This window comes from Leptinotarsa decemlineata, unplaced genomic scaffold, assembly GCF_025532065.1.
Source record: "Leptinotarsa decemlineata unplaced genomic scaffold, Ldec_3_MD MMD2_tig00026330_RagTag_RagTag, whole genome shotgun sequence".
Taxonomy (NCBI): domain Eukaryota; kingdom Metazoa; phylum Arthropoda; class Insecta; order Coleoptera; family Chrysomelidae; genus Leptinotarsa; species Leptinotarsa decemlineata.
In genome coordinates, this window is record NW_027412690.1 from 2,749,761 (window position 1) to 2,774,162 (window position 24,402).

At 33.9% G+C, this 24,402-nt stretch overlaps 1 protein-coding gene across 1 annotated transcript in view; it reads right to left on the reverse strand.

The window, feature by feature from the left end:
* Ance-3 (angiotensin-converting enzyme Ance-3) overlaps nucleotides 1-20,508 on the reverse strand; it is a 162,866-nt gene extending 142,358 nt beyond the window's left edge. The window contains exon 1 of the mRNA XM_074182997.1: nucleotides 19,833-20,508. Coding sequence (XP_074039098.1) covers nucleotides 19,833-20,441 — 609 coding nt within the window. The 5' untranslated portion in view covers nucleotides 20,442-20,508. The remainder of the gene's footprint in view (nucleotides 1-19,832) is intronic.
* Nucleotides 20,509-24,402: the final 3,894 nt, after the last annotated feature.

The following is a 24,402-nucleotide window of genomic DNA, read 5'->3' on the forward strand; positions in this document are numbered from 1 at the left end:
TTTTAGGTTGCTTCAATTTTTGGCATAGCGGAAACATGTATAAGTGATGAGCTATACAGAAGTAAAGAAAATCAAGTTGAAGATACGGGGAAAACATTCTCTATCAGTCTGACACGAAGATTAAAAAATTACGCTCATTTATTGCTGAAATTGAAATTATACAGGAGATATGTAGATAATCAGCCATTAGGCTGATTATCTAAGTTTTTCCATATACACCAATGGAATGGCATGCATACAGCAGTTTGGTATCCATAAATTTGAAAAAATGCCAGAAGAAATTGCAGAAGTTTCAAATTAACCTTAGAATTCACCAGGCATTATTACCGCAGAAGTTCTACAACAATATCAGGAGATCATATTGAAGACACTATAGCTGCAAAAACAAATGTCAGTAAAAAACTTTTTTCGGGTTCCAAAAAACAAAAATGATGTCTGTCGTAGCAGTAATCCACAAATAAATAAAAACAATTATACTACGATGAGAAATGCCAAAACGTACTATCAAGCCAGTGTTGTTTGAACATTACTATACATATCCACAATCTTCAATAGTATAAAACTTCATCTACTTACATTTATGTCATGTTATGTGTTTCGAATTGATTGTTAATGTTCGAGATGACATTATAATAATAATCTGATTTTTGTCGTTCTTTTCGTAAATAATTGCCTTCAATTATATTTTCCACAAAAATACAGTGACAGTAACTTTGTTTTGTAGTTCATTCATTAGAGTATTTTTCGATCAGGTTTGACGTTTAATGCCAATCGTAGAAAAGATATTTTCGTGATATTCAAATCCTGATATTTTTATTCAATAGTCATTCTCAGTAGGGAAATTCATATTGGATTAAAACAAGTATTTATTTGAATAACAGTGAATGAATTGTAACATTTAAATGCAATGTGCCGTGAAATTTCTGAAAACATCCTCATTTGAATGACAAGGACAACCATTATCTTCTTCCCAAACCTCACCTTGACATTCACTTAATTGTTTTTATACAATTAGTGAAATTCATTGACTTTTTCGTTTTTTTTGAAACGAGCCATTATGAAGTTTACATAATTATTCAATCAAAAGGAAACACAGTCATCATGTGTAGTTGAGAAGACGTGTTTTCATCGAAGACAATGGACATGATGGTTATGCAATGGGCATGGGAGTGACCATGTTCCATTCTCAGGACGTGGGTCATAGGTGGAGGTCCTTATTATCTGTATTATCATTATTCGCACGCGCGTACCCAGAACGAATTATTCAGATAAATAATAAAAATTGGTTTTTGACGTTGTCATGTTTCTGGTGAAACACTTGTGTATTTTTTGGAAGAAAAATATTTTTGGCTATCTATTTCTCCATTAATGGATAAATAATGGTAAATTTTCAAAAGCAGTAAAAAATAAATTAATCAATACAAACCAGTCAAAGATAGAGAAAATCCATCTGTAGCAGTTACTCATGATCATAAGCATTGAATTAGATAGAAATCTCCTTCAGCTTTTATCAACAGGAACGCTACACAACGTGATATATGAACAAGTTTTGATATGAAATTCCACTAACCTCAAACTGGCTTGAACTTCAAACGTTCAAGCCAGTCTCGGATATACCTACACAGTAGGTTGAATGGACTGACGCCTATCAGAAAACAACTACTTCCCTGGCTAATACCACGGAGGGCGTTGGATTATATCCGACAGGCGGCAGTACAGGAATTTTCACAGAAAATTTCCTGCATTAGCAATTGGCAATACAACTGAAAGAGTCGACCCTCAATTTTGGAACGGGCACATTTGCAGACCGGTTTCGGGCTCATTAGCCACTCGTCACTGCAAGATAGTGGTCATCCTCGAACTGAAGTCAATGATATTCCATAATTGAAAATCGGAATTCTTTCAGAGTATTTCATTCCTCTTCCAAAGTTGGAGCGAACAACAAAATGTCACTCCACCTAGTAGACGAGATACTAACCAACTGCATATCCGAAATTTGCCCGATTCCTCTGAATAAGTGGGCTATGCTTGAGGATTGGCAGAAAACAAATCTAAAGAAATAAACTTCAAACGTTCAATCCAGTCTCGGTTCTTTCAGTTCATTTCTTTAGATTTGTTTACTGCCAGTCTTCAAGCATAGCCCATTCTGAAATAATAAAGTTTTTCTTCCTTATTCAGAGGAATCGGACAAATTTCGGATATGCCGTTGGTAAGTACCTCGTCCACTAGATGGAGTGACAATTTGTTGTTCGCTCCAACTTAGGAAGAGGAATGAAATATTCCTATTTTCAATTATGGAATATAATTGACTTTAGGTCGATGATGGCCACTATCTTGCACTGACGAGTGGCTAATGAGCCCGAAACCGGTCTGCAAGTATGCCCGTTCCAAAATTGAGGGTTGACTCATTCAGTTGTTGCATATGCAGGAAATTTTCTGTGAAGATTCCTGTACTGACGCCTGTCGAATATAATCCAACGCCCTTTGTGGTATTAGCCACGGGAGTAGTTGTTTTCTGATAGGCGTCAGTCCATTCAACCTACTCTGTAAGTATATCCGAGACTGGCTTCAACGTTCATAGTTCGTTTCTTCAGATTTGCTTACTGCCAATCTTCAAGCATAGCCCACTGACTAATAAGAAAATTCCACTAACATGGAAAGCTTTCAATCTCTAGCTGAACGAGCACTTTTTAATTCAATGTTCATAGTCGAAAGTAGTTGTTTCGGATGTTCTCCCGGTTTGTATCCGAAAAACTTCCGGAGATAATTTTAATAATAAATAAAGATTTTTTTAGATCATAAATTTTTAGAAGTCCCAACACCAAGAAGTCGTGGCAAACGAACTAACATATGCATTAAAATCAATATTAAACATGCGGAGGGAAATAACTATTTTTCTGAAAAGTTATTCATTCTGAATATTTGACAGTTACCGTAATGGATAAGACAAGAGAAGAAAGACACAAAAAAAGGATGAATAAAGGAAACAATGGGAAATGCTCTTCGAAAGATCTGAAATCAGAGTATACAAGAGAGTTATGTGAGCAAATTTTCCTAAAAATGATGAAAAAGCATGGGGATAAGAGAGAAAGAAGTATTGAGGAAGATATTTGGAAAGTGCCAGAAATGGAGAAATAAGATGGAAGGAGGATAAACAGACAAATAAGGAACCTTCATGAGCATCCTTGTGTTATACAGACAATTCAAGTATCAGGAATCATCAAAAAATAGCACTATAAGATGGTAAGAAGTGGAAAAGGTGAAGAGGAAGACTGAAAAATAGGAAACAGAGCTGAATAAAATTAAAAAAGACCTGAAGCAACTGGAGATGCAGGACTGGAAAAAACACAGAGGCAGGTAAAAATGGAAATCATTTAGATCAGTTACTGTACACTAGAACAGAATAACAGTTTCTGAATTGACAAACAATGTGTGAGATTTGTTGGTACAAAGCAATGAAACCCTTTTCATGTATTACCTAAAAATTCTTGTCAGTAAGCCAAAGCAGAACCGGAGAATGTGTAACCAATACCACCAACAGCTCCAATGATCTCCACTTGATAGATAAGCTGTCGGCATCAAGGTTTCTCAATACAGTTAACATTCAGGTCTATTTAGTTGTCGGTACATAATATGACCAAATATCTATTGGAAATATTTTATTATCGTCACAGATGAATGCATTTTATTTTCATTATGAAATTGCTTAGGTACAGCGAAATTAAAACAGTACAAAGTACATTTTTCACATCTGTTACAGGACTTATCATGATTTTCAAGTTGATGAAAGCTTTATTCCAAAACCGAGTTTAATGTTCAGGGTAGAACGTTGAGGCGTAGTTACAGAATTCTTTAAGTTAACTTGCACAAGGACTAATGCTGCTCAAAATTCACTACTTTATAGAATGATTAAAACCGTTAACGAAATTCACAATGATATTCAATATTTTGAAATATCTTTAGACTGTTTCAAAAGCAGGATGAAAAAAAATTTAAACAATAAGTTGTGATCAATTCTGTTGTCCATGTCACTCTTATAAGAATTATATTATTTTTAGATTGTCCAATGTAATTTACAAAAAATTGAAATTTACATTCTTTTTTTATAAAGCCAACTTGAACATAAATTATGAAGTGGATTCTCTATTGGATTTCTTAACTGTTTGGAACCCCTATATTGGTAAATAAATAAATGAATAAACAACAAAATGAAAGAATAAAAAATCCATTAGAACCAACAAGAAATCAAACTCGATAAAAACTTAAAAAAGGAATTCCGTACAATCCCAGATGATGAACTCAACGTAACCGCAGTAACTTCATCCCCCTTCAGCACGTATTCTTCTTGCATGGTCTTGACCGAAGAATCGTTGTACCTAATCCAGCAGTTGTAGCCGACGTAGAAGGCATCGGTAGCGTAGTGTCCAATGTTGGCATTTATGCCATCGTGGTAAGCGAGGGAGAATAGCCTGAGCTGCTTCTCTGTTGGAGACTGTGTTTCCAACTGTGTTCATGTCGAATCCAAACTCCAGAGCGTTGATAATCTTCGTGCAACCATCGTGGCTGTATTCGAAAACTTCAGATGCAATATGAGGATAACGGGAAAATTGCAGAGCATTACTTGCTCCCACGCTTCGACCTTCTTCCTAGTTTTTCACGTAGTAGCCCCTGTAAACTGTTCTTGGCGACGAGTACCTTGAGCGCTTCTCTGATAGTCTTCACTTTGTTGAGTGGCAGGGTGAGGAAAGGCTGGATATTCTCAATGATGTGGTCCCTAGTACGATGAATGCTCGACCTTAGTTGTCCCCAACTCCTTTGGGAATAAGTTCTTCTAGGTGCGGGTTCAGCCGAAGGACTCAGTTCAGCCTCATTTCGAATACATGTTCAAAGTTTCATCAAGTAATTTGGCAGTAATTTGGATATATCGAAAGCGACCAGGATATTCGTTATTATTTATCAAATTTCTTTGTTCAATAAGAGGCTCTGCTCAATCCGTAACTCATTACTTAGATGAGGGTAAGATTGCTTGACTATCCATATCACTACTCTCGTGTATCGGATTCAGTAACCTTACCATACTTTGAACTTTTATCACTCCATACACCATACTTCTGACCTAACCTAACTCCATACAAAGTGACACTGAATCCTGAAGGATTTCCAACCCATTAAAAGGTTGAATATCTTGGAAATCATTTGGATCGTAAAGGAAATCGCAATGAAATATTTAGATACACATTGAAAAAAAATTGTGGTAGTTCAGGAAATTCAAAAAGTACGACTTCAAATCACAAAAAATGGAGTAAATTGAAAGCTTAGTAATAATTTGTGATAGTCCTGAATATATATATTTACCAAACTCAAACGATTATTCATGCAGTTGCAATTCCTAAGAATGTATCATCTTTCCCACCTACCGATTTCCTGGAGTCTTTGAAGTCCACCAAATAATCGTTAGTACAAGAAGATTGCTCCGAATTCTAGGGTTTCTTGTTGAAATCTCTTCGTAAGCAAAAAAAAATGCAGAATTCTGACCGCTCTGGATTGAATGATTCCGTACAGTATCTAGTCTTGTGTTTGTAGATCTTTTGTTGAAAAAACCCTCACTCGTTTGCTTTGTAGTAGATGTTCAAGACGTAGCAAAAACGTATGTGACTGTCTTGAACTTCAACTAGCGTTTCCTAATATGACTGATAACCAGTTCGTGGAAAGCTTATTGTTAAATCATCTGAAAATGTAACTTTCAACGGGTGATCAACTGTATTGCCAAACATGCGTCAAACTTACTGACTATTATAAGAAAACAAGTATAGCTGGGGCACTAGTCAATCTAATAATAACACTGATGATCTTCAAACATGACTCAACCTGTAATGTAAGCACCAAACTCTCAAAGTGCGTATTCACCAAAAAAGCGAGCACGAGCGAATATGAGCGAACACGAGCCAACATACACGAATGCTCGCACGTGCTCGCTTTTTTGGTGAATACGCACCTTTAGATTTTAATGTTGTGAACTCCATTCTGGGAAGATATAGTGCGGAAAGCGTGAATTCAGTTTCATTTTAGTTGTTGAATGGGACTTCAACTGGGTTGCTAATGATCAAAGTAGAATATTAAGTTGCGTATTCACCAAAAAAGCGAGCACGAGCGAACATTCGTGTATGTTTGCTCGTGTTCACTCATGTTCGCTCGTGCTCGCTTTTTTGGGGAATACGCACCTTTACGAAGGTTCGAAATAGATGAGTACTTCAATCTAGCAGACCACTATTATAATCTACATGCAGTCATTGTTCACTGTGGTTTTGGCGTTAAATCTGGTCATTATTACGTCAAAGATGAAACGGACTGGTTTTAGTTTGACGATAGTCGTGTCACATTTACATTAATGTGTTTATGGATATTGGATGAGGAACGAAAAATAGAATCAACAGTTTCTGTTGTGTCTTCGAAATCTTTAGAAACGGAACTGATATTTTCAATTTGCTTTCGACAATAAATAGTTATCCTAAGTAGGGAACTTCATCCCGAACGATTTTTCTCTTCTCTATATTTTCCGATGGGTATATGAACTTTCTGATCTGCTATATTCATTTTTTTACAAAATTTTCTACACGTTTGAGCACACATTCATGGCAGAACCGCTTCAGCTAGATGTTAGGATAATCTTTCATATATTTTTTCTATATTTTACAATTTTTTTCTGCAATAGATGGTTAGTTATCAACAGATTAGTTCAGGATAAACTAACGTTATGCTGTTATTAAAGAATTTGATAATTTAATTCTACTGACTACATTCATATTTTCTAGCTACATCAACTATTTTGATTCATCTAAAAATCGTTATAAGAAAGAAAAAATAATTTTCATTGTATGGAAAGATGATGAATCCTTGAAGATCCCTAGGTCTACAAAACAATATTGTTAGATCATCCCACTGAACTCCTGGTAATTCATCACAATGATTCATCATAAAAATAACGTTATATTCCCAGATAATTAAAATGCATCATTATTGGTAGCATACAATGGAGATGTGAATAATGGGCTTCGGTTATTACAAATTGAATTTATGAGAATAATTATCAAGGTGCAACATATACAGTTAGTTTTGTGGAAATAATTTTTCAACATCTACATAGGATGGAAATTTTTCTGGTCGTGGTTATTTTATTTATATTAGGTGTGTTTTGCTGAGGGTTACATCAGGCTTGGAGCTATTTTCTTGGAAAAATCATGTTATTGAGAACATACATGATATTTCTGTAATGTTAATTCTAGTAGATTTTACGTTTTTATCTTTATTGATTCATTAAAACACCATTGTTTCTGAAATGACATTGTATAATAGTACCTCTCCAACTGTCATGGAGTTATTTCTCTTTCTAAATTCTGTTGATCCCTCAAAATCTCTTAGAATATGTTTTATCGTTAACGAGCTGTCACCCTCTTATGAACGAAAAATTTCAAACGTAGAAATTTGTGCCAATTGAGGAACAACGGGGTCTCGTCTTTCAACATGCGATTCCTAGCATGTAAATATTAAATAAAGCACGAATTGCAATTAGTTTATTTCATTTCACATATTACATGTTTATTACATAATTTGGGTGAATTTTTTTTTGAAATGTTTGATCTTGAATTTGTTTTTACCTAAACTTAGGTAAGAAATATTATTCATTATGTAGGTAGGAGGTCAAATAATTCAAATTGTTATTTTATAACGTACAAATCGAGTAGAATTAGGTAATTATGAAAATACCTGCGGAAACTATCACTACATAGTATAAAACAAAGTTTCTTCCGGCTTATGTATGCTTAGATCTTTAAAACTACGCAACGGATTTTGATGATAGAGTAATTCAAGAGGGAGGTTCATCTGTATATAACATGCGTAGTATAGTAGAGAAACACTTATAATGTTAGAGGTTTTTAATGTGATGTCGTGAATAAATACATTTTTTTGCTGAATTTCATTAGTTCGGACGTCTATTGTCTGATATTGTATAAAATAATTTCAAACCCCTGAGATAGAAATATAGAACAATTGTTCTATTTTTACTTGTATTTTATTTCACTATTTATATAATATCAGACAATGGAAGTCCGAACTAATGAAATTAATCATGAAAAATTGTCAATCACCTGCAAAAATTTTTTGCGCTTACATTTCAAACGCTGCGCTGGCTGAACCCTACGATACAAAAATGTAATACAGTATTGTACACCCTAAAAAGGTCTACAAAAAAGTTCGCAATGATATATGTCTATCTTTTAGGGATAACCCACAATAACCAGTTTTCATCCATGAGAACTAATGGCTTATTTACGAAGCGATTTTAAGCAATACAGCATTTAATCAAAATCCAATTAATTACCTTAAATACATTGTAATGTGTATTAATTATAGATCGATATAGCCCTTTACAGCATGTAATTCAAATGGTCATTTTCGGAGATATTACAGATTTGAAATGCAGGAACATAGCGGTTGGGGCTGTTCCGGCCGAGGGGGCGACGGCGCGTGCCTATAAATAGAGCGTCGAAGGTCGCGCTTCGCCCTATAGCAGAGAGATTGGTAGAATTCAACTTCATACACAAGTCAATAAAAATATTCTCGGACAGTCAAGCGGCGTTGGAAGCTCTTGGCTCCTACCGAGCAACGTCTAAATTGGTAGCAAATTGCCAAAAACGACTCTCCTCGATAGAAAGACTTAACAGATTGTCTCTGGTCTGGATTCCTGGCCAGTATGGCAATGAGGCTGCCGACTCCCTCGCAAAGGAGGGTGCTGTGAGCAGCTTCATCGGACCAGAACCTGTCATTGGCATCGCTTTAGGCTTTGCCAAACAAACATTGAACACCTGGATGACAAGAAGATTTATGGACTTCTGGCAGATTCTTCCACGATTGCCTTACTCTAAGGCGTTTATTCGCCCTTCGAGGCTTGAAACCAAACAGTTGTTGGACTTCTGTAGGGATGAACTACGATGTCTAACATCTGAATCATCATATGCAGAGGCTTGGACTGTCGGAAGACAGTGTTTCTCGCCTCTGTTTGGAAAATGGTGAAACAGCTGAGAACATACGTTGTGCCTGCCCCGCTGGGGACCGAATCAGGTTTTTAGAGTTCGGCAAAGCCGTATTCTTACCATCGAACCTGAAAGACCACTCACCATACAAACTAATCGGCTTCGTTAAGAAGCTGGGTTTATTTGGCCGAGTGTGAATAGGTGTGAGCCACAATAAACCCTTGCAGGTTGCGGTGGAGAGTCGACTAGTCCCACTCACCTTTGACCTAACCTAACCCTCTGAGCAAATTCAAAGTAGTTTTCACAAATAATGAAATTTTGCACAATAACCTACAGATACGTGTCTTAACGTCTCGATGGAAAAAAACTTTGATTTTTTAACAAAATTGACTTTTGTTCAGTTTTTCCAAGCATTTTTTTTTTCTGTGATAGTACTTTGAAAATTGCGAACTATCAGAAATACAGGGATAAATTATATTGAGAATTTCATTTTATGCTATTATAAAACGCCACGCCAGTTAAAAAAAAGTATAAAACACCAAATTGTTCCTTCCATTCAATTTCAATTGGCCTACGTCTAAAAAAACCGTTTTCTCACGACATGTAGGTACTTTCAAAAAATCTTGGAAAAAACATTTAAATGTTCAAAATGTTTAAAAAATATATTATTCATTCCAAAGATTGATGCTATTTTTCCTTGCTCTCATTTCTTGGAAGACTGGCAGTATCAACATTTCTCAATTACAAAAACATTACTCTTATGAGGTTTAACGTTAACCCTAATTTTCACGTCACGTTACGTGGGTAAAATACATTTGATTCGTATATCATTATATGAATAGCTATTCTTCCATCTTCTCAATCCTCGAAATCTCAAGAAATATTCAAGATAAAATGATATTTTTTAAAAACAAATACTATATCTATAACCATTCATCAATGAATCATTATTTGTCAGCTCAGAAAACATGTTATGTTTTTAATGAACTGAAGAGGAAGACTCCTGGATTTTCTTTGTCAGCCAGAATAGAGTGTACCTTCAATCAAGGAGAATAAAAACAATTCTTATTGATAACTATTTGGAAAAACCTTGAAAATAATCTGAAAGGTCGAAACATTTGCCACTTTACTAAAAAATCCTTGAATTTTCGCTGAACAGTATGAGTGTTCATAACACCAATTGTGTGAAAAACACAACGATTCATTGATTCGACTCTTTTTTTTAGCTTACTTTCGCAACATCACACTTGAACTTATTTAAAACTGGTATGTCAAAGTCACTGTTTTGATGCATTTAAAATATTAGCGCTGTAGAATGTTACGTGCATATTACAGTAGCATTGATAAAATGTTAGGTGAAGATATAAGGGCATTGTCCTATATTTTTCAGCTTCATTATCGGAAGTTGCGTATACATTATTTCTACACTAATGGCTTCGTTTTCGTTGACCAATTCTTGTTAATTTGTCCAGTACGATTTCAGTTAATTAATTGTGCAAGGTAGCTGATTTATGTGACAGGAGCGATGTTTCCATAGCAAACAATGTTTTGGGTTGATTTCATTGAAATAGTAATGTATTATTTTGAGCTGACATTGAAGTTCCAATTTGAATTCGTTTCTCACTTGAGATAATTTCTATTTTCTACTACTGGCGATGAAAAATCATTGTTTACCAGTCTTTTTCATTACTCTTCCAATATATTATTGATTGATATAGCGAATGCAACTTTCTAGCCTTCTTATTAGTGGACCAAGTTTAGAAAAATATTCCAAATACATTCAAATACAGTTATTCAAATTCAAAATGCCATGCTGAAAAGAAATCATCTGAGTATAGACTACTCTATAAAATAGAAAACAGATACAGCTCGAAATAGGCAAGTACCATCTAATCAAAGAATATTTTGTTTTTATACCAGCAATTTTTGTTATATAATCGATTAGGGATTAGGGCTACGTTCGGCTTCTTCCTTAGCTTTACCAGCTTTTCTGTCATCAGTCAATAGTGTTTCCGATCTTATCGATTCCATTCTTCCTTCCATATTTATCAATATCAAAGACGTTTTTTATTCTGAAGGTGAATCACTTTGGCATGCCACAACTAGTATTGCTCCTCCTACAGATGCAAAGAAAATACAAGGTGTATGGGACCGACCTCTTCTGAACATTATAACTGATAAACTGCTGAAATCTACAAGTGTATACGATAAGGCCCGTCTGAAAGCAGCAATGATCAAGGAATCGGGTGCTTGGCTGAATGCTTTACATGTTGCATCTCTTGGAACACTATTAGACGATGAATCTTCAGAATAGCAGTAGGACTTAGGATGGGTTCATCTGTTTGTGTTTCTCTTACTTGTGTTTGCGGTAGTATAGTTGACGAGAAAGGTACACATGGTTTGAGTTGCAGGAGAAGTGCAGGGCGTACATCTCGACATCACCAAGTGAACGACATATTGAAACGAGCTATGTTGTCAGCGGATGTTCCTACAATTCTGGAACCCTTGGGTACCAGTTGAGATGATGGTAAACGACCAGATGGTATGTCTCTCATACCATGGAAATACGGTAAACCTGTGATATGGGACTTCACTTGCATTGACACGGTCGCGGCTTCCCATCTAGCCGAAAGTTCCAAGTCTGCTGGAACTGCAGCATTGTCTGGCGAGAAATTGAAAAGAAAAAAATACCAAAATTTCGGAAACAACTATCCGTTTCATCCAGTAGCGGTTGAAACTTTTGATGTTTATGGCCCGGAGTATCTGTTAATCGTTCATGAACTCGGAAAGAGAATAGGCCAAGCAACGAAAGATCACCGTTCTACCTCTTTTTTGATAGAAAGAATTAGTATTGCTATTCAACGTGGCAATGCTACTTTAGTACTTGGAACTATTCCTCCTTCACATAATTTTGATGAGATCAAAATTCTAATTTCAGTACGGAACTGAAACCTCTTCGAAACAAGCCGAGATATGTGGATATTCATCAGTCTCCTATCAAGGTTAATTCACAAGTGATTGATCTACCTTCTTCTTTTTCAGTGCGGTCAGTGGACTCAGGTCATTCTTGCCCCCCAAATATGAGTTGCAGTCCTCGTAGAACTGGTTTCCTTTCAGTGGAAGAGCTTCATGAAGCAAGAGCCGAATTGATCCCTCTACGAAACACTTCTTCACTTGGAAGGATCGATCGCAGCTTGAGAAATGGTTCTTATCGAGATTCTGTGAAACATGTTCTTCCTTACGAATCAGTAAATAGTTGTCCTGAAAATCTAGAGAAGACAATTGGATTGGATAATTTAGGAAACACTTGCTACATGAATAGCATTTTACAAGTGTTGTTCATGACGAAGAATTTCAAGAACGAAGTTTCAATGATGAACAAGAACGGGAATGTTTCCTACTTATTCATCAAACTCAAACAACTGTTCATGCAGCTGCAGTTTCGTAAGAAGGTATCATCTTTCCCTCCAACCGATTTCCTGGAGTCTTTGAAGTCCACTAGATTCTTGTTAGGACAACAAGAGGATTGTTCTGAATTCTTGGGGTTCTTGTTGAATACTCTTCGTGACCAAGACAATAGCAAAATCAAAACTCCTGACCGCTCTGAACTGAATGATTCCATACAGCCCATCTCGTCTTGTGTTTGTAAATCTTTTGCTGGAAAAATCCTCACTTGTTTACTTTGTGGTAAATGTTCAAGAAGTACCGAAAACTTATGTGAATTTCTGGAACTTCATCTAGCTTTTCCTAATATGACTAATAACCAGTCCGTGCAAAGCTCATTGTTAAATCATCTGAAAATGGAATTTTTAACAGGTGATGATCGACTGTATTGTCAAACATGCGCCAAACTAACTGACTGTTATAAGGAAACAAGTATAGCTGGGGCACCAGTCAATCTAATAATACTGATGATTTTCAAACAAGACTCAACCTCTAACGGAAGCAAGAAACTCTTTGGAAGGTTCGAAATAAATGAACATTTCAACCTATCAGACCACTATTATAATATTCATGCAGTCATTGTTCACTGTGATTCTGGCGTTGAATTTGGTCATTATTACGCCTTGGTCAAAGACTAAACGGACTGGTTTAAGTTTGACGATAGTCGTGTCACAAAGAGTTCTGGCGATGCATTGAATTTATTGGAGCCTCTGGAGACACCCTACATTTTGTTTTATAAGAGAGAGGACAGTTTTTAGATCAAGATCTTCAGATGATGTGGTGCTGCAGATTTTTCCGGGTTTTCCTGCAGCTGAAAAAGCAAATGCGCCACTGAAGTCGCCCCGGAGCGCCAATTGATTTTTATTGTTGTTTTTATTTTATTTTTATCGTTGTTTCAATTGTTGAATAGAAAATAAAATGTATACAATATCTAATGAATAATAGTTTAAGAAACTAAAAAAACACGCATCAGTAGGAACACAAACTGGAAAATAAAAAGTAATTCGAAGCTAATTTAAGATTATGTTCAACTTCGATAAAAATCATATGGCTTGATGTAACTAATGACTTTCAATATGTCTGAATTCAGAATAAATCTATTTACAAAAAAATCAATTCTGTTGTAAAAAAACGTGGGGTGCTAAGTACCCATTGTTATAAATACTTGTATATATAAACCATTAAATTGATGGATAGAAAATTTCAATTCTATTTTCTTCATTATATATTAACCATTTACTGAATTATTTTTTTATTTTTTTTATATTTATCCATTTATAGTACAAAAATGAAATTTTATATTCCATTTTGATTTGAGCAAACTAATAATAATAATATAATAATATATTTATTCACTAGAACAAATGACAGAGTTGATTATATAATACATACTAATTTAAGTAGGTAGGTAAATGGTTTTGATGATATTTATTGTACCTAATTTACAAAGTATTATATCATGAAATAGAATATAAATGAATAAATATGAGTGATAATCCACAAAAACATGCTTGTCGTGGAATAATGAAAAAAAATAATGATAGAAAATAAAGGATAAAGGAGTATACGTGTATATATATATATATATATATATATATATATATATATATATATATATATATATATATATATATACATATATATACATACATATATACACACACATATACACATACATATATATGAATGAAGCTATTTGAAAATTATAGTATCGATATTTTTTCATTGAAGAAAACGCAGTCTACAATGAAAACAAAGTCTCTAAAAAACAGTCTTTTGGTCCAATTTTAATATTTCAAAAATTATTTTTTATATCGATCAAATGATGGGTGTATGATCTAGGATATTGATATTGAAAATAGCTAGGTTCATGACAGTACACGAGTTAATCAGTATTTAGCTCTCTTTCTCTCTCTCTCTACCTTATTCACCATTCAGCATACAGAAAGCGATTGGAAAACTTTTTTTGTTCCATACTGAGAAGTATGAAACATTCCAAACCAAAACTCAAATAATGACTAAGATAGCTGTGGAGTATTCTGTGATTTTCCCGATACATTTTTAGTACATCAGCAATTAAATGTTACTATAGAAACTTTCACATTTGGTGGAATATGAGTCATTCTCGAATTAAAAATCGAATCATCTAAAATAATATGCAAGAACCATCTAATTACAATACATAGATGTCATATATAGTGCAATTAGTCATCAAAGTTGGTTAAATGATATGAAATGCATACTTGGATCAGTAATAAACACGTAAATTTCACGTTATATCAACCGCAAATTAGAACAAAAACAATACCGGGAACTTCATGATTTCTTCTCGAAAATTCTCACACTTACACTTCCTTCATTTTATTCAGAAACTCTCTTGGATTACAAGCATTTTGAAACATATAATGCAGATGATGGTTGAAGATTAGGTAGTGAAAGAAAACTTTATTGTTTCAAACTAGGCTCACTTTCGTTGTGAAAAAGTACCGTCAGATAAAAAATATAAACTTTTCGTAAAGAAAATCTGAATGTGAGAAACTGTTTCATTTATCTACTAAAACCTGAAATATTCACACCAGCTTAAGTCGTTAAAGAACTTTCTTAGGCAAAGTGAAGCAGTTACAGCTCGTAATTGACAAACACAAATTTCCACTAGAGTAAGTAAAATAGTTTCTGTTAACTAGTTTAGTGATCCAATAATTTTTCTAATAAAAGGTTGGTTGGGTAACAGGACCAATATTTTCTTGAAAAAACAATTGTTTTATCGCCTACGTTTCGAATTTAATTCTTCTTCAGGGTTCGATAAGTGGTTTTTTTGTATTGATAATATTACTATTTTAAAAACCATAATTGACAAACACAAATTTCCACTAGAATAAGTAAAATAGTTTCTGTTAACTAGTTTAGTGATCCAATAATTTTTCTAATAAAAGGTTGGTTGGGTAACAGGACCAATATTTTCTTGAAAAAACAATTGTTTTATCGCCTACGTTTCGAATTTAATTCTTCTTCAGGGTTCGATAAGTGGTTTTTTTGTATTGATAATATTACTATTTTAAAAACCATCAGACATATTAAAATCTGTTTAAAATTTGTTTTTTCGTTAATCGTTATTAAATACATATTTAAAAAAAAGTTTTTTTATGTCGTTTTGTGCTGGTGTTGTCTCGAAAATTTGGTTGTTGCAATGTTTTTCATTTTGTTTTTAAATATGTAGCTAATATTTCTGATGGTTTTTGAAATAGTAATATTATCAACACGAAAAAACTATTTATCGAGCCCTGAAGAAGAATTTAATTAAATTCGAAACAATTGATCCTGTTACTCAACCTATCTTTCTTCAGAAAATAGTTTCTGTTCAGCTCAAATAGGTAGTCATGTATGCAAGATATATTTGAGTTCAACAGAAAATCTATATAGTCCCAGTCAAGTTCAATAGGATTTGTTTCCGGAGAGCATGCTTGATATACAGGGTGCTTCCTAACTACGGTACGAAACTTCAGAGGGTGATTCGTAAGGTTGTTTTAAGAAAAATAGTTCCAATGAACATTCCGGAGTTGCTTCGTTTCCGAGATACGGGGAAGTTAAAAAAACAGATATTTGTGTAATATCATGAATATCCGTTCACCGATTCTGTTGGAATTTGCTACAGTTATTTGAAGTAATAAGGCGCTCATTCAGTTGTAACTAGATTGAAGTTATTAGGTCCAGTTAAGTCTCAGTGGCACCACAGTCAACAATATTGGGAAAAAAAAGTATGCCACTGACTTATTGTTGTAGTTATTTTTTTTTAGATTATTCATCTAAAAATACAACTTTTTCGTCGCTTGTGTTTTCTTCATATCTAGCTTTGTTCTCCGGAGAACAAATTGAACCCACTTTGTATATCATGAACACCTGCCTTGGAGGAGACCAGCTGCATCAGCAAATGGAGATGCAGAAGAAGCAAAGAGAATTTATCAGGACAGATATCTTAACAGAGTAATTCCATGTGCTCAAACATTCAGAATGCTACATTCAGAAACTGTACGCCAGAATTGGAAGAAGCTATACTTGATGCAATAGAAGAAGATCCATCAGATAGTACCAGGAAGATTGCACTGCAGCTGGGAGTCTGCCCAGAATCCGTATAGACAGTTTCAAAAAAATCTTCTATAGCCACATCATCTACAGCGGGTCCAAGCTCTACTTTTCGGGATTCACACCCAAGGTGGTTGCAGGTGGTTGATTCATACGATGACACACAATAATAATTTTTTACCAAATATTTTATTTACGGACGAACCAAATTTTTTACGAGATGTTATTATGAACTATCACAGTGACCAGTTTTGGGCCGACGAAAATCCCCACGATACTAGAGAAAGTCATTTTAAGCAACAATTTCCGCTGAATGTTTGGGTGGGAATGATTGGTGACCTCCCATTTTTCTCCAGCTTGAATTACAGGTGAATCCTACACGAATTTTTTGCGAGATCATTCACAAGTGCGGTTACTTGTAAGATGCAATATGTGGTTTATGCACGACGGAGCTCCAGCTCATTTCAATGTACTCACTCGTCAGCATCTCGACATCACTTACTCTAATCGCTGAATTGGACGTGAAGACTTCAAAATTGGCCAGCTCGCAGTCCTGATATGAATCCTCTATATTTCTATTCATGAGGTCATCTGAAGGCTCTTATTCATGAAACTCATGTGCTAGATGTAAATTGCATGAGGAATCGAATAATTAACAAGTGCAATGTCATAATGAATACTCCAGGTATATTTGAACGTGTCAGACAATCGATAACAAATCGATTGCAGTCGTTTATTTCATCAGAAGGTGGACATTCTGCTCATTCACTTGAAGGTCGAAATTGTTCATTATTTACTTTTGGTTTTTATTTTATGTTCTCCATGGATAGTTTTTGGAAGTGATTTTTTTTTCTCGAAAACGAAGCTTGATATGAAGAAAACACAAGCGACGAAAAAGTTGAATTTTTGGTTGCTCGATCTAAATATATAAAAGAACTACAAAAATATTCAGGGGCCTGACTATTTTTGTAGTTACGACCTAACGAATCACATTCCGAAGTTTCGTACCGTAGTTAGAAACCACCCTGTAGAGGGAGACGGAACCAACTTTGCTTACAAGATGTTTATGAGTGTCATCCAGAAGCCGTATTTCACTACAAGGTTCATAAAACGAAATGATAGAAACATAACTTTATTTTCCCTTTCATACTCCGTGTTTAAATCATACCCTCTTAGAGAATCTCATCGATGTGAATCATTCTGAGACAAATTTTCTTTCATTTATTATGAAAAATATCAAAATCGGGCCAAAAATGACAAAGTTATTCAAAAATGCAGTTTGTTTACATTTCAAAGTACCGTTTTTCATTCATTTGAGTGAGTATATTCGAATCTGCATCCAATTTTGTATATTAGATTCAATAATTTTTTAAATCTGTAAGAATGTGTCCTTCCTTTCATGCTTTGACTAATTTCCATGATTAAAATTAATTTGTTATTCCTTTGTATTGTGGCAATCATACTAGTCATCTACTTATCCAACTTTTCGTTAGGCCATGTAATATTTTTCTTGTGTACTTTTACTTATTGTTCGTTTTATGGTCCATTCAGAAGTTATAGAACTTCTTTTCCAACTATCATTTCAAACAAGTTTCCATTATTATGGATATGATTATGGATTATGAAATGTTCCTCTAGAGTGTATTGAACTTCAGAAATGGGGGTTCATTCATATTCAATATATTCAAATATATTCAGGACAGGCTATAAAGCCAGATAAATTAGTTTTGAAACAACTGTAGCTGATCTTTGAGTCTTCTGAACAAATTCGAATAAAAACCTTTGGTGCAAAGGTGCAAGTAATATTTCAATAAACGTTGGCAACTTTTATAGCTGCCCTATTTTGTCTTTCATCAGAAAGATAAAAAAATCGGTAAATCACTACATCAGTAGAAGCGGGATGAAAATTTTCGAAAGTTTATAGTTGTCAATTAAAGTTGATCATATGATTACTCAAATGATCATGGTACTGAAAATAGAAGTACATCTAAGTGTTTATTGAGTAAGGCTTCAATAGTTACTATAAATCTATTATAACTTTCAGTCTGCCTAATTGTGGCGAAAGAGAGCTATACACTTTTTCCACGTTCTAACAAAAAACAAAGCTTTATTTAACTATATTCTCTGGAAAAACTTATGACAAACATGAATATTGAAACCGATGCCATATATACTTCATTTTCTGTAAGATTTCATTACTTTTCGAAATTAATATTAGTCATATTTATCACACACTACTATGAGTTAGTATGATTGACAATTATGAACACAAACGATTATACTGATTTATATCATGTATCTGCAGTTGTAGAAAAGTTTTCAGAAATGTACTTCGTTTCAAAATGGGTAGTACTCGTATTTTAAGAAAAATAGGCAATAGTAATGAAGAATTTGTGAAGATTCCATCAGAGTTCGATAATATAACGAATGTAGTGTCATTGAAATTGTGATCTAGTAATTCAAGAAAATTACATATTATAAAAAAGTTCCACGCCGTATATTTTGGAACATTTTCTAGGAGTTAACACACTGTCCCCAAGATATTGGCCTACAATTATCATAATTTCGATTATCACCTGCTTGTAAAAAAGAAAAACAGTTCATCATTTAAAAAAATCAGAAAAATCCTTGATGCATTACTCAAATCCAACTTTGGGAGATGATTAATTGTAGTTCTTATTAATAACTTTCAAATTATTCATTAAATTTATTATCTCAGTATCTCATATGAATTCAAAATTTGCTTTCTCTATTGTAGACTAGAAATAATGAAAATTCTCAGAATTTGTCAGAGAGTCAGAATTTGTGAAATGGTCAACGAAGATATCCGAATAATTTCGTTAATTTTTTCCGTGCTAGGAGTCGCACGTTACAAGATGAGACCTCGTTAATACTTAGCTCGCACAATTTTTCACTTCTGAGGGTTATCGATTGTATGGAGGTGACAGCTGATTATCAGTAAACAGACTTTTCTCAAACAAATTGGATTGTTTGAATACTTTCATCATTTATTTCTGGAACAGTCACTTTATTTTGTGTTCAATTGTTCCGTTGACAACTTTTAAATTCGTTCAATCAATTTCATTATTCATTAATTTTCCTTGATTTATTCAAAACATTTCAAAACGACTCGAATTGTAATCATTTTCAAGCTCTCTTTTTCTATTATGACCTAAATTATAGCGTAAAATATTCTCAGCTGAACCCAAAGGAAAAATTTATCTCTGGGTCCTTTTGAGAGAGTTTTTCACAAAATCTGAAGTAAGATAAACTCACAGCTTCCAACTGGGTGGCCTGATTGATGTTTGTCTCGAAATTCCACTGGGCGGCAACATTATTCGTACATTGCTGCGACGCTTGTAAATCCAGCGCCTGTAGCAACCCCCTTATATCCCCATTCACCATATTCCTCCTATTGAAGTCGTCATCCTCTATCTTCCGACCTCCGTTTTGGAAAGAACCCCTAGGTCTCGGACCAATACCTTGGGGATCCCCCGATCTCTGGGGATCGTCTCTCGAACCTTGTCCAAAATTCTGAGGAGGGTCCCCGGGTCTCCTCCCGAAATTTTGGGGAAGATCTCCCTGCCGTGTCCCGAAATTTTGAGGTAAGTCTTCCTGTCGCGTCCCGAAGTTTTGAGGTAAGTCGCCCTGTCGCGTCCCGAAATTTTGAGGTAAGTCTCCCTGTCGCGTCCCAAAAATCTGGGGGTTGTCCCTAGGTGAGTTTACACTGTACACATTGTCTCTGTTAGGGTAGGCTGTGGGAGCGGCAAAACTGGGGTTGGGTACGAAAGCTGGAGGCAGATTCAGTTGCGGCGCCACTGAATTCAAAACAGATAATAAAATAATAACTACCGTGGGTTTACGCGGTGCACTTATATCGCACATTTTTCTTTTCGAAAGAATTCGCAGGTGTCTTTGTTATTGTGAGCTTATATGCATACTGACGAATGTTACGAGTCTTCAATGGTACTCGTGAGAAAAAATGGATAGGTGGGGAATGAATACCTTGTCCTCAGCTATTGTCGAACGCTTTGGTAATTATTGCTGATAGTAATTGAAGGCGTATCTACTTGAATATTAGTTTTCAAGTTCATCCTGAATGTTCTTAAAAGCTATGCTGATTCATGAAGTTTGTGTTCAGTAAGATTTCTCTCTTTAAATGTTAGTGATTCTTAAGCTCTCTGATGAATTCATATCATGACACCTAAACATTTAGATATGTTTTTGTTAAACTATATCCGAAACGTTACATATTGATAGGGTATTCAAGAAACACTTCATTGTGACATTTTCACTAAACAATTTCACATCGCTTGTTTCGCTATACAATACATTCTTCCTTCATGCGTAAATATATTATTATTCTTTATTAGCAAATAATGCTCTTCATAGTACAGTCAGTCACTTATAAAATGCAAAACAATAAAATATATATATAAAATTAGAGACAAGTCATATTTTGAAAACAAGAAACTAGAAAACAAGAAGAATTATTGATGACAATTTCTTAAAATATATTCACTACATTTTCTTTTGAATAAATTTAATGAATCACAGCTTTTTATATAACTTGGCATATTATTAAATGCAATCAGACCAGAACTATACAACGAATCACAACCTATATGTTCTCTGTTGATATAAAAATTTCCTATTCTATTTCTAGCGGAGTGTGTATGAATACTACTTGTGTAGGTTAACTGATCACTCAGATAATTTGGCAACATATTGTGTTTAATTTTAAATATAAATGTTAGCATATTCATTGTTATCCTTTGTTTAGCAGACATAAGAGACAGTGTTTCCAACATGCATTCCACAGATGTGCGTTTATTACAACTTAATATTGCCCTCATAGATCTGTTTTGAAGCTTCTGTAGTCTGTTTAGATTTGCATTGCTCACAAAATGTAGTAATGTACTGCAATAGTCAAAGTGGGGTGCTATTATTGATTTATAAATTGTTAATTTTGCATATTCACTTATTTTATTTTTCAATCTATATAAAAGATGAATTTTCGTGGCTATTTTCTTCTGAATATAACTACAGTGCGCATTAAGGTTCAATTCTTGATCTAATACCACTCCCAGATATTTAAAAGTTGTTACCCTTTCAATGATGACATCATCAATATAAAGATTCAATGACAGCTGTTCATCTTGCAGTTGTCTCAAACGATATTTGCTACCTATTAACATGCATTTTGTTTTATTAACATTTAACTTGAGGCCGTTGTCACATAACCACTCGTTTATATTCAATAGTTCCTCATTCAAACATTCTGAGATTTCATTAGTTGTCCCAAAACAGTACAACATAGTGTCGTCGGCAAACAGTTTTATCTTACACCTTTTAACACGTATCACAATATCATTTATGTACAGCAAGAATAGCAGTGGACCCAATACTGACCCTTGAGGGACTCCAGAAAATACATTTAAAATACTGCATGTCACTTGATTATATTTAACTAGCTGCTTCCTATATGTGAGGTAATTTGTGAACCATTTTAATACTTTATAATCTAGTCCATACTTCTTTAATTTCATTAAAAGTAACTCAATGTTGACCGTCTCGAATGCCCTCTTGAAATCCAGAAAGACAACACCTATAATACGTTTGTAAGATAGCTCAACTTTTCACAAAGAGATTGCAGTGCAGTTTCACATGAATGGGATTTCCTAAATCCAGATTGTTCTTTAATCAAAATATTATGTTTCGTTATAAATTTCATCAATTGCTCTTTCACTGTGATTTCTAATATCTTCTCATAAATTGGCAGGGTATTTATGGGTCTAAAATCAGATCCTAAAACGGTGTTTGTGATTTTTTCAATAGGAATGATGGTGGCAATTTTCCAACTGTCAGGAAATGTTCCAAAACCTATTTCCCAAAAACCTATTTCCCAGTATTTCAAATGTTAACCATCTGAATGGAGTTTTATTTTTTTGTCAATTTTTTTTTAATGGGGATTACGAAAAAAAAAATTGCTCAAACGATAAATAGACAGCATCCTGTATACGACGATTTATTTTGAAAGCCTGCAATATCACAAATTACACAACTATGGTGTTAACCACGGTCAATTTTCTTGAAAACAAAAATAATTTTCAAAATTTTTGTGTAAAGTTATTTTTATTTATTGTTAACACCGAAAATCACTCAAAATCATAATGTATTGTAACAAGAACTCAATATTCAATAATATCAAATCGCGAATCAGCAACATAAAATGAGTATTTTGGAACAAACTCATTGATTTTCTGAACATTATTTTGGAGAATTATTTTGGACAAGAAAATCTCCTGAGAATCAATGAGTTTGTTCCGAAATACCTATTTCATTTTGATGTTTTGTGATATTATTGAATATTGAGTTTTTGTTAGAAACAGTATAATTTTGAGTAATTTTCGGTGCCAACAAAAACTAAAAATAACTTTGCACCAAAAACTTGGAAAATTATTTTACTTTTCAAAAAAATTGACCGTGGACCATAGTTATGTAATTTGTGATATTGCAGACTTTTAAAATGAAACGTCGTATACAGAATACTGTCTATCAATCGTTTAAGTAATTTTTTTTTTCGTAGTCCCCATTTAAAAAAAAAGGGGTAAAAAAATAACACTTTACTTAAATGCCATACTTCAAATCTAAGGGTATTTTTTGATGGTGAACAACTTTTCTGAATTACATTTCCCAAGATATTTCAAAATAAGAGTACTTTACTCTTGTCTCAAAATCAAATATTTGAAGGCTCCTCGTATATTACATGTGTTTTATTGTATTTTGTTGGTGCATGTACAGTTTCAGGAAATGCACAAACTTTTATCAGAAGTAACATTTTGTCAAAAAACCCTTAATAAATAAGTTTCCCATATCATTGAGCTCGATCTATCAGTTAGAAGTCACCAAAAATATAAAACAGAACGTGCATTGTTTTCTGTTTCAGCCCAATGCTCAGTGACTCATACGACAGATAATAATAGAAAATATTAGGAAAAATCCACCAGAATTGGTGCACATTTACTGTATGCATTCCATATATTTTTTTCAATATATCAGTCGTATACGCGGTTGTCGAAAAATAGGAATTCCACTCAAGAACAAAGTATCTTTTTTTACAATATTGAAGTATTGAAGTAGACGTCTCTGGAAAACGCAACACAGGGTTTTTCTGAAAATTCCACGTCGTACATTTTCTTATCTGTACTATTGATCTAGAGTATTTTCAGCATTGCGGAGTTGCCTCTTCCATTAAAAAGTCCTAGCAACTTCATTTTTTTCTAAATATAACACCTCGTATATTAACACATTTTTGGAATTGGTCTTTTATTATAATACTTTTTTGTTGATGATATTCTATACCTATCTCTTAATTGATAAATATTTTGATGATACTTTGGACAAACTCGAAATATTCAAAAAACACCAAGAAATCGACTCCATATCATACAGGGCGTGATAAAATTACTATTATTTCCATTAAGCATAAAAGTGGTAAAAAATTCATTTTTCCAAATGAAACCCCCTGTATATTACTAAATAAGTTGAAAGATGATGAAAATTGGTTCAAGGAAATATATCTTGTCCCTATATCCAAATCATAAGGATTTCTTAATGAAGTCACTTCTTATTTTTTTATGAATTTGGTTTCCGTAGCAGTGGAATTATCAAGCTTATTGAAGTTTTGTTACTTTTATGAGTGATTTACAAATAATTATCGACGGTGTTTCAAAACATTTTCCAAACTGAATGCAATAATTTTTCTTTAATTTTGAAAAGTTCGCATGCGTATTTGGAATTGCTTTATTAAAACTGTTCTCTGTCTTCAATTTCATTATATTTC